At 46.6% G+C, this 11,353-nt stretch overlaps 1 protein-coding gene across 1 annotated transcript; it reads left to right on the top strand.

The window, feature by feature from the left end:
• Positions 1–1,017: 1,017 nt before the first annotated feature.
• Positions 1,018–1,464, top strand: LOC127309805 (uncharacterized). The gene has a single exon (XM_051340527.1). The coding sequence runs from the start codon at positions 1,018–1,020 to the stop codon at positions 1,462–1,464; it is 447 nt and encodes a 148-aa protein (XP_051196487.1).
• Positions 1,465–11,353: the final 9,889 nt, after the last annotated feature.

Genomic DNA, 11,353 nt, shown 5'->3' on the forward strand with positions numbered 1-11,353 from the left:
CCTTTGTGTTTGTGTTTCTCTATGATTGTAAGGGTCAACAACTTTGTATCTTTTCGTGACATGAATGCGGAGAAACTCTAAAAAAAAGTCTGTGTGGGGGCTGGAGAAGGAAAAGGATCGATCTGTGTCCGGTCCCGACTCTGACCCGCACAGAACACAACAAGCTGGAGGCTACGCATGCCTAGGTACCACCTAGATTGATGGATCGCTCGCATAGCCCTGCGCACATGAAGAGATGGAAGAGAGAGAGGCCCCACCGCTCCCGGACGACGTCGTCCGCGAGATCCTCCTGTGCGTGCACGCTGTCGATGTTGCCGCCCTCTTCCGATGCACCATGACGTGCAAGTAGTGGCGCGCCATGGTGGCCGACCTCTCCTTCCTCCGGCATCACTGGCCCGAGAACGAGCCCCATCCGTCCTCCCTTCTCAGCTTTTTCGACAAGCGATATAGCGACCGATAGCTGCCTTTTTTCTCCCCAGTATCACCGGGATCGATGCTCGGCTCTCGTCGCCGTCCTCTCAAACCATAGAAAACGGACCTTCTATCTAGGCCTTTTGTCCTGGTCCAATCTAGAGCCGGGACAAATGGTCAGGCCACGTCGCTCCGAAATCAGCGAGTAGGCACGGGGATTTTTGTCCTAGTTCTTTAAGGCAGTTTATCTCGGTTGAAGCCTCAAACCGGGACAAAAGGGACTGAGACCTTTTGCGGCCTGCTGGCAGCCCTTTTGTCTCGGCTGGAGACACGAGCTGGGACATGAAGTCCAACTTCCGTTCCCGCGCGAAACCTGATGGTTGTCGCCATTACTGGCGCACAGAAATCGATTGATGCGCACAGAATTCGGGTCGCTGGCGCCAGCGGCCGGCCACATGAATTGATCAACCAGTGGTCGGCATGTTCATCTTCACCTTCCTCACCTTCATATATGCTTCACATCTCCTCACCATTGCCACACATCTCTTCTCACATCTCGCATCTCTCCCAAAAAAGCTCTCTCTCCCCGTCGACGTTCCGGCCTCAATGGAGCACCTCGCGTGTGCCAAGGCTCCTCGATCTCGGATATACCATCTCATGGCTAAAGGGATGGCCTTCAAGGTCACGGCCGCTCTCCGTGCATCAAGAGTGGAGAAGTGGATCTGCGACATCAAGAGGGACTTTCTCTACGCCTCACCAACCAAGTGTGTCGGCTTGGACTGCGAGTTCACCGACCCTCGCGAGGGTGATCAGCGCGCCGCCATCCTTCAACTCTCGGTGGCGATCGAGACTTTGGTATTCCAGATTTGTTGGGCCGATGAAGTGACACAAGTTCTCAAGGAGTTCTTGCAGGACAGCAACATCAGATTCTGGGGCGCGGTTATCGGCAAAGATGTGCAAATGCTGAGTTCCTACGGTATTAATATTACTTCTGCGTTCGACCTCCAAAAGATACTCCCGAACCTCACCAACAAACCCACTCCGAGTCTATAAGATGTGGCAAATTCTACCATTGGGACAAACCTTGGGAAGAAGAAGAGGAAGAAGTACAAGAAGAAGGATGTTGCGCAAGAAAAAGAAGATGATGCATCACTATTTAATATCATAATTTACTGTTATTCATTGATATATTTCATATTTAGAGGTGATACTTATGTCATTCCATCTATTTTCTGCATGTTTGATAATTATTGGAGAATTAACGCCAGAGCCAGGATTCTACTAAAGAAAGGACCGTCAAGAGACCATAATTTTGAAGAACAACAATTCCCAGAAAATTTACAGAAAATCCTATTTTGCGAGATGACGGAGGAAGCCAGAAGGGGAGGTAGAGATGGGCCAGGAGGGGGCCAAACCACCCCTAGGCGCGCAGGCTTTGGACGCACCTAGGCTTGGTCTGGGCGCCCTAGCCCACATCTGACGTCGCCCCCTCGCATATTTCAAGCATCCGAGAAACCTAAGATGGGAGAGCGACCATAGAAATATTCCGCCGCCGCTACGGGGTGGAGAACCAGAGAGAAAGAAAAGCTCTCTGGCAGGCAGAATTTTGCCAGGGAAATTCCTTCCCGGAGAGGGGAAATCGTCCCCATCGTTACCGCCATCAAGCTGGACTTCATCGGGATCATCATCATCATCATCATCATCATCATCATCATCATCTCCACCACCAGTACCATCATCACCGACGTCTCCACGCTGTCCTGCTGTGACATCTTGGGTTTGATACTTATCTAGTTCATAGGGGAAACTTTTCCGGTGTTGATTACTCCTTGTACTTGATGCTATTGAGTGAAACCATTGAATTAAGCTTTATGTCTAGGTTGTTATTCATCATTATATCACCTCTTATTATGATTCATATGATGTCTCGTGAGTAGTTCGTTTAGTTCTTGAGGACATGGGAGAAGTCATGTTGTTAGTAGTGGAACTATGTTGAGTAATATGCAATCATTTGATATTTAAGTTGTGGTGTTATTCTTCTAGTGGTATCATGTGAACGTCGACTATATTATACTTCACCTTTATGGGTCTAGGGGAATGCATCGTGTATTTGGCTAATAATTGTGGAGTTGCGGGAGCGACAGAAATCCAAACCCCCGTTAGGAAACCGGTGCACGAGCGAGTGTAGGATCTCAAAGTTTAAGGTTGTGGTTAGATTTATCTAAATTACTTTCTTGTAGTTGCAGATGCTTGCAAAAGGTATAATCACAAGTATGTATTAGTCCAAGTATGAGGTAGTGCATTAGCATAGGTTCACTCACACACAACTTACCAAACCATTAAAGATTATTCCGCTATGTGAAGCGAAAGTACTTGAAGAAATTCCCGCGTGCTCTCAGGAACGTTTGGTCATAATAAGTACAACAAACGGCTTGTCCTTTGATCTAAAAAGTATTGGACCACTCGCTGCAATTATTATTACTGCATTTTATTTACTCTTACTTTATTTATCTGCAATACCAAATACCCATGCAAACTTGTTTGCTAGTGTTTACACCTTCTGCAGATCCTTGATCGAAACTGCTCGTCAACACCTTCTACTCCTCGTTGGGTTCGACACTCTTATTTATCGAAAGTAATACGATACACTCCCGATACTTGTGGGTCATCAGTCTTCTATATTTGTATGAACTATGAATCGTTTAAATAAATCTAATCTTTTTATTGTTATTCAAATTTTTCATACTTTTCTAATTTGTGATTTACAGATTCCCCACACATTAATTATGTCATATCCAAATTCCTCACATTATTTGGCCATATTCTTGCGGCAGGGCTAAGAATTACCAAACATGATGGAGCATATATTATTTGGCCATATTATATGAATAATGCATATATTATTTAAGAATAATAATAATAATGAATAAAACAAAATTATTTAATATTCAAATTCCTCACATTTTTCTAATAGTAATGCATATATTATTTGTCCACTTGTCGTACAGATTTAAATATATTAATTATTTGGCCATATTATATGAACAATGCATATATTATTTGATAATAATAAAAAAATGAATAATATTTTTATTTCACATTCAAATTACTCACATTTTTATAATAGTAATGCATATATTATTTGTCTAGTTGCGGTTTACCGATTTAAAGATATTAATTATTTTGCCATATTATAAAAATAATGCATATATTATTTGATAATAATAATAAATTAATAAAAACAAAATTATTTCATATTCAAATTCCTCATATTTTTCTAATAGTAATGCATATATTATTTGTCCAGTTGCGGTTTACAGATTAAGATATTAATTATTTTGCCATATTATATGAATAATGCATATATTATTTGATAATAATAATATAAAATGAATAAAAAAATTATTTCCTATTCAAATTCCTCACATTTTTTTCAATAGTAATGCATATATTATTTGTCTAGTCGCAGTTTACAGATTTAAAGCTATTATTTGGCCATATTATATGAATAATGCATATATTATTTGATAATAATAATAAAAATTGAATAATATTTTTATTTCACATTCAAATTACTCACATTTTTATAATAGTAATGCATATATTATTTTTCTAGTTGCGGTTTACTGATTTAAAGATATTAATTATTTTGCCATATTATAAAAATAATGCATATATTATTTGATAATAATAATAAATTAATAAAAAATATTTCATATTCAAATTCCTCATATTTTTCTAATAGTAATGCATATATTATTTGTCTAGTTGCGGTTTACAGATTAAGATATTAATTATTTTGCCATATTATGTGAATAATGCATATATTGTTTGATAATAATAATATAAAATGAATAAAAACAAAATTATTTCCTATTCAAATTCCTCACATTTTTTCAATAGTAATGCATATATTATTTGTCCAGTCGCAGTTTACAGATTTAAAGCTATTATTTGGCCATATTATATGAATAATGCATATATTATTTGATAATAATAATAATAAATGAATAAAAACTAAATTAATTCATATTCAAATTCCTCACATTTTTATAATAGCAATGCATATATTATTTCTCCAATTGCGGTTTACAGATTTAAAGATATTAATTATTTGGCCATATTATATGAATAATGCATATATTATTTGATAATAATAATAATAAAGTGAATAAAACAAAATTATTTCATATTCAAATTTCTCACATTTTTATAATAGTAATGGCAGATTCCTTTCAAAAACCCGGAGTGGGATCTGGTGGAAAAGTTCAAAAACACCCTGGTGAGAAATCTGAGGATGATGCCGTCGTTGATGCCGGACTGAAGTGCATATCCTTTAATTGGATTTCGACCTGGAAGTCTTCTACGACTTCTCTCCACCAAGGACGCGCCTCCGAAGCCTACTTGCTGAAGCACCCAGAGGAATCCGACAACATCCATGTGGTGATCTGATGGCATGGTCTTGGCGTGAGGAGGTGGTGCGTTAGTGCATATATCGTAGCTGGTGCTGATCTGCTTTTCAGAGTTTAGGGTAGCTGGACTAAGGAGCTGCTGGTTTCTGTTTTGTATGTCTTTTCTTCCTGGATCTCTCAGGTGTTTAAGACCCCCAGGCTAGCTGGTGGGCTGGATCTTTTCTTTTCCTTGTCGTTAAAACGCTTATATGTTTCATTTTCAATGAGAATGGAGCTGGTGAGCGCTCCCTGTTGGTCTAAAAAAATGTGAAAGCACACATCTAAGTCGGTGTTTGTGCTTTGCTCTAGGCATATGGAATATTTGTAATGATTATATTTTTAACAATGTAAACAAATTCCTCTTTCATGCAGGTTATAACGATGACTACCCACTGTTCTACTTATAACCAATGAAGAGGCGCAAGGATTTGGATACTGGGTGCAACCGACTCGAGAGTATTGCACTGGATTTATACGATCGGAGCAGTTGGCGTTTTGATCTCATGTCAGTGCAGAGTCGCTCCATGTTATCTCTCTTTTTTAGATGGTCGATTCATGTATCGGCCTTATGTGATCCTTGATGTAAAATGATGTACATACATTGCAACAATATAATAAAAGCTGCATGCATCAATCGACGTAGAGGCTAGGGCTAAGACCATCTCCAGTCGCGTCCCCCAAACCGTCCCCCAAAGGGATTTGGGGCGCGCCGGACAAAAAAACCGTTCCAGCCGCGTCCCCCAAAGCCCATTTTTGTCCGGCGCGTCCCCATACGGTGTCCGGCGCCCCGAGCCCGTCCCCGTCCCACAGGGGACGCACCGGGGACGCCGGACACAACGAAAAGCGAGACGGGGAGTGGCGGGGCCGACTTGTCAGCGGCGCAATAAATTTTTAACCTAACCGTCGCCTACCTCGCGACGAAAGTTATTGGCGGTGCAGTTCCCGCAGCGACGCAGCGACGGTGCAGTTCCCGCAGCGACGCAACGACGCGTCCCGTCGCGCCTAGCTCTGCGTGCCGGCGTTAATGCGCGCCACCGCTCCCCGCCTCCCTCCGGCCTATAAAAGGGCCGCCTCTCATCGTCCCTCTCACACACAAACCCTAGCGCCTCTCTCCCAAACCCTAGCCGCCACCACCTCAACAAGACTCGACGCTATGTCCGGTAGAGGCGGAGGCCGACCTCGCGGCCGTGGTCGTGGTCGTGGTCGTGGCCGCGGAAGAGCTGAACGCTCGCCGTCGCCTTCTGTTGTCGTCAGAAACCCACCGGCGGGTAGCGACAGGCAACACAGTAGAGCCGGGAACAACTTAGGGCTTCGGCTGGCCCTGGTCCCTCCGAGCGACGGCCCGCAAAGCTTTCTGGTCACACGTCCGATGCTGGTGCTAGGGCGTGCCACCTGACCTATACCTGGTCAGGAAGGTGATGGAGATGCCTCGCTTAGTTTCCTGCATGGCATACACGTAAACATTAAATACGAGCCTCGATCGGCTCTCAGGTTATCCTGTGAATCGGCTCATGGGAGCCGATCCACCCATGATTCGTACGAGGTGCACGAATATATGGTGGTCCTGCTTGATCAAGATAAAGCTAATAAGATCTACGACGATTTGGGGTTTTCACCGCATAATCGGAACATCCTACTCAGGATTGGGCCTCGCGGCCACGCACGGTGATCGTAAGCCGATCCTAGACAAGGCCTAAAAACCAACACGAGGTTGATCCCCGGAACATCCTGTCTAGGACTTGCGAACGACACCCTACGTGCCGCTGGATCCTCCAGCCCCTTATAAGGCCTAACTATTGCAGATATTAAACTAATCCTTGAAGAATCAAGGAGCAACCGTAACGGATCGAATCTACTAAATCATGATCAAGCGGGGTGCCGCCCCTACACCTAAGATAGGTGTAAGGGCGGCGAGATATGCTAGGGGTTGCACTACGCAAGCATATGATACGAAGAACTATGCTAACCCTAACACATCTATGATAACTACGTTGCTCGCCATCAAAAAGGCTTCAGTACGAGCAACGCATGAACAACGTGGAGCTTGTGCTGCCTAGATCGCGAGATGCGATCTAGGCAGCATGTCGCTTACCGGTAGAAACCCTCGAGACGAAGGAGTTGGCGATGCGCCGAGATTGATTTGTTGGTTGAACGTTGGTTGTTGTTTATTCCATAAACCCTAGATACATATTTATAGTCCGTAGACTCTCTAATCGTGGGAATAGTCCCAACCGGGCACGGGCCCAACTCTAACTAAATCGACGCGTATCCTACTATGTTACAGATACAAAGGCAAACTAGCCCAAACTTGCTAAACAAGGCCGATTCACGTATATTCTTCGTATATAATCTTCAAGTCCATCTTGATCGCGGCCCACCTCTGACTTGGTCAAATTCTGGTGATAACACATGCCCCCCTGGTTTTGGTAATGATAATTTCAAAACCACTCTGTCTTTCCTTCGAAGGGTCATGTCGTGGCAGAGCAAAACCGTCGCAGCAGCTTTCATCATGACACCTTGCCTTCTCAACTTCTCCGCACGATTCGACAGTTTTGGCACCACCCCCTCGGAAATCACCACAGCATTAAATCTCCCCGTCCCCTTTATTTTTAACCGCGTCGAGCGGTTTGCTTCTTCATCCTCCTGCTCCGCATTAGCACTCCGAAAGCCCTTCTGCGCACCATGTCTTCCTCTTCCTCCACCTCATCGGAACTTTCCTTTGGGTCCTCCTCCTCCCGCGAGACGCCGCCGGACATTCGCGCACCAGAAGAATGGGACCTGGAAGACCACGCCTCCTCCATTTGGTCCGAGGACGACAAGTCCTTGACCAGTGGGGAGAGCGACCTCCGCTTCCTCGCCGACGGGGAATCGGAGGAGGAGAGCGACGACGATCGCTTCTCCTGGGATGACTTCACCACCTCTGAGGAGGTGGGGGAGGAGGAGGAGGACGACGACGACAGTCCCTCCGACGAGCCGCCGGTCAAGCGCCACTGCCCCTGGCCAGGGAATCTCAGTGACTACAACAGCGACGACGACGCCGATGACGAGGAAGACAAGGACAACGAAGGTCCCGCCGGCGGCCGCTACAGCAGCGACGACGAGCCCGCCGGGAGCAGCGCCGACAGCGGCGACGAGGGTGATGACGAGGGCAGCGACGGCCCGTAGATAGGACCCTTAGTATAGGATCAGCAGTAGTAGACGGGGCAATGTATCCCCTTAGTACTCCCTTTGAGAGCAATCAGCTCTTCTATGTAAGAAATCTGGCTTATCAATGAAGAAATTCCCTAATTTGATTTTGCCGAGTTCCTTTATGCCAATTTAGCCGATTTCCCTTCATACTGATTCCGCCGATCGTCACTTAGCTAAAGCTTAATGAGCCGATGACAACGCATCGGTCTCTCATGACCCATTCTTCACCCCTTTGACATCGGAGCGATCGTGAATTAGATCAATGCCCGAAAGCTGAGGTTAACACATCAATCCTTCACGATCTATCTTTCGCCTTTTCCAACCGATGACTTTGAGCTCAAGCGGACAACTAGGCAGATCAACACCCTTACGAGAGTCCCAGAACCACTGCTGAAATGACTTGACGTTGAAGTTGAGACCTCTGGGTTTTCAGATATTCAGTGATACTCTTCAAACCTGCCCAATCCCCTTTAAAAAGGTTATGATGGAGGGCCATCCGATGAAATCTCGATCGGCTTCTTAAGAACAGAATATCTACGCAGTCAGTTGCCCCCCCGAGCCTCTACCAAGGCGAGCATAGCAGTGGGCTAATCAAACGTGTCGTCATCGGTTTCCAAGTCATGATGCAGAGCCAGCCGATTTCAACAAATCGGCTCTCCAGAGCAGAGAACCTTCAGAATGAGCTGCCCCCCGAGCTTCTTCAGTCCACTTCTTTGTCTTTGCAGGTCAGATCGGCTCCTTTCTTTTGGTGGATCTGAGGCAACCTACCCTTAGCCTGATCTGCACACCCATGCTGCTCTTGGCATTGTTCTTGAAGAGAGGATCCGAGCTAAACCACTCCATTGAGAAGTTCTTCCATTAGAATCTCTCTTCGTGGTCCTCTTCCTGCTCCATTGACCCTCCAATTATAACCTCTTGAGTCGATGGCCATGCATCGGCTTGACATCTTTAAGTCGATGTCTGCTGTATCGGCTGTGCTTAAAAACTTTGAATTTTTTTTTTTTACGGCCGGTTTATGTATCGGCCCCCACACTTCAACACCCATCATCAAAGGATATCTTAGGTTGCTGGGCGTTTGAAAGATACTCCTTCTTCATATCCTCGTGTTTTATCCACCTAAATGCCCCCCGAGCCGATTCTGTCAAGAGAATTGATGGTATCGGCTCTTTAGGTATTCCCTGTTGGATCAAATGTTGAACCCAAGCAGAATGGAAGGTGAGGATAATTTTGGCCGATTGCTGGAATCGGCCTCCATATTGATTGAAGCGCTCAGTGAAGGTTCTGTAATGTCCCTTCATAGATTTTTGGGGCCGATCCCAAGGATCAGCCTCGCCTTGTTTGCTCATTGGTTTGTTCTTGCTACTCGGTCAGGCTGGTGGATAGAACCAGCCCAACCTCTGACTTGATGCGCCTGCTGTCGTCTACCTTGAGTGCATCGTAGAACCGTGGAGCACCAAGCTCTGTTGGAAGGACGAGCACCATGTTTGTACCAGCCGATGCTTCGCCGTCGGCTTTCCTTTGCTTGGGACGCCACTCCATTTTTTGTGGACGACCCTCTTCATCCAGGGTTCGCTGAACTTTTGCAGCCAGATCAGGTCGCGCCTTCCTTAGCGTATGCAAGTATAACCTTTCGGCTTCCTCCAAGCCGCGCAATCGCTGAACCCTGCGCTTCTGGGAACGGCTGAGTCCATCAGGGCACCACCTTGGACGGTGGTACCTGTCTTCTTCTTCTTCCTCGTCCTCTGAATCCTCGAGATCTGCCCAACGAGGTGACTCAGCGCGTTTGCTTTGTGGCGGGAGAGGCCCTAGGCGCTTGAACACAGACACGTTGGCTACCTCCTCCTTCTTCTGGTTGCATTCTGGGCAATTGCCGATTGTGGGCAATCGGCTCATTCCTGAATCCCAGCAGTGTCTGAAGAAGGGGCAGTCCCAGTGCCTGTCGTTGTCGTCTTGCTCCCTTGATTTTCCCATGGCCCGGCGCTCGTGCTCCTCCTCATCGTGATCATGCCGACGATATCTTCTGGCTTCTCTAGCCATACGATCTCCTTCGTTATAGCTGGCCCGTCGGCGTTGGTCATACTGATTTACATACTTGCTGAGGAGGTGATCAGAGAGGGGTCGCTGATATCTTATGTTCTTCACTTCTCCCTCTGTGACGTAGCGCTTGCCATCATGACGGAGCCGATCGCGTGGAGCGGCCTCCTCTGTGTCCTTGTTATGAGAGCAGCTGCCCTCGTCTCCATCTTTGCCAGAGTGGTTCCCAGGTCGTACCATGTTGATGCTGAACGAGGGTCCTGGCTGGCAACCTTCAGGGTAAGTAGACCCCACCATGTTGACGGCGGGGAAGGGGTGAGTGTCGACCTTCATGGCGTACTGGTTGAAAATCAGCCGTCCTTGTTCTATCGCCATTTGGATCTGCTGACGCCACACCCTGCAGTCGTTGGTGGCATGGGAGAGCGAATTATGCCATTTGCAGTATGGCTTTCCATTCAGCTCCTGTACCGTGGGGAATTTGAGACCTTCAGGTATCTTCAACTGCTTCTCCTTGAGTAACAGGTCGAAGATTTGTTCAGTCTTGGTCACGTCGAAATCAAACCCCCGGGGCGGGCCTGGTGACTTTACCCATTTGCAGGACACGGGGGTTGCCCCCCGAGTCCACTCAGCCACTGCTACCTCTTGATCTCCCACAGGGACTTCTTCTTCCTCCGCTTCGACCAGGCCTACTGCACGCTTGAATTTGTCCTGGTACAAGTCTGGGTGGCGCTGTTCATATGCTGACAGTTTCTGAACCATGTGCGCCAGCGAAGGATAGTCTGCTTGGGAGGCCATGTCCTTGATTTGTGAGGCAAGGCCCGCTGCTGCCAACTCGATCGCTTCTTTTCAGTCACACGAACCGAATAACATCGGTTCCTCAGATTTCTGAAGCGCTGGATGTATTCTGCCACGGTTTCTCCACGCTTCTGACGTACTTGTGCTAGATCGGCAAGGCCAGACTCGGCAGCGTCTGAGTGATACTGCATGTGGAACTGTTCTTCCAACTGCTTCCAAGTCTGGATCGAGTTCGGCGGCAACAAGGTGTACCACCCGAAAGCCGATCCCGTGAGGGACTGTGAGAAATACCTCACGCGTAGTGGATCCGACACTGAAGCCGTTCCAAGCTGTGCCAAGTATCGGCTTACATGCTCGATGGAACTGGAGCCATCCGTTCCGCTGAATTTGGAGAAATCAGGGAGCCGATACTTAGGTGGTAGTGGGACCAATTCGTAGTCGTCGGGATACGGCTTGGAATAGCCGATCGTCCT

The sequence above is a fragment of the Lolium perenne genome, chromosome 6 (genome assembly GCF_019359855.2).
Source record: "Lolium perenne isolate Kyuss_39 chromosome 6, Kyuss_2.0, whole genome shotgun sequence".
Taxonomy (NCBI): Eukaryota; Viridiplantae; Streptophyta; class Magnoliopsida; order Poales; family Poaceae; genus Lolium; species Lolium perenne.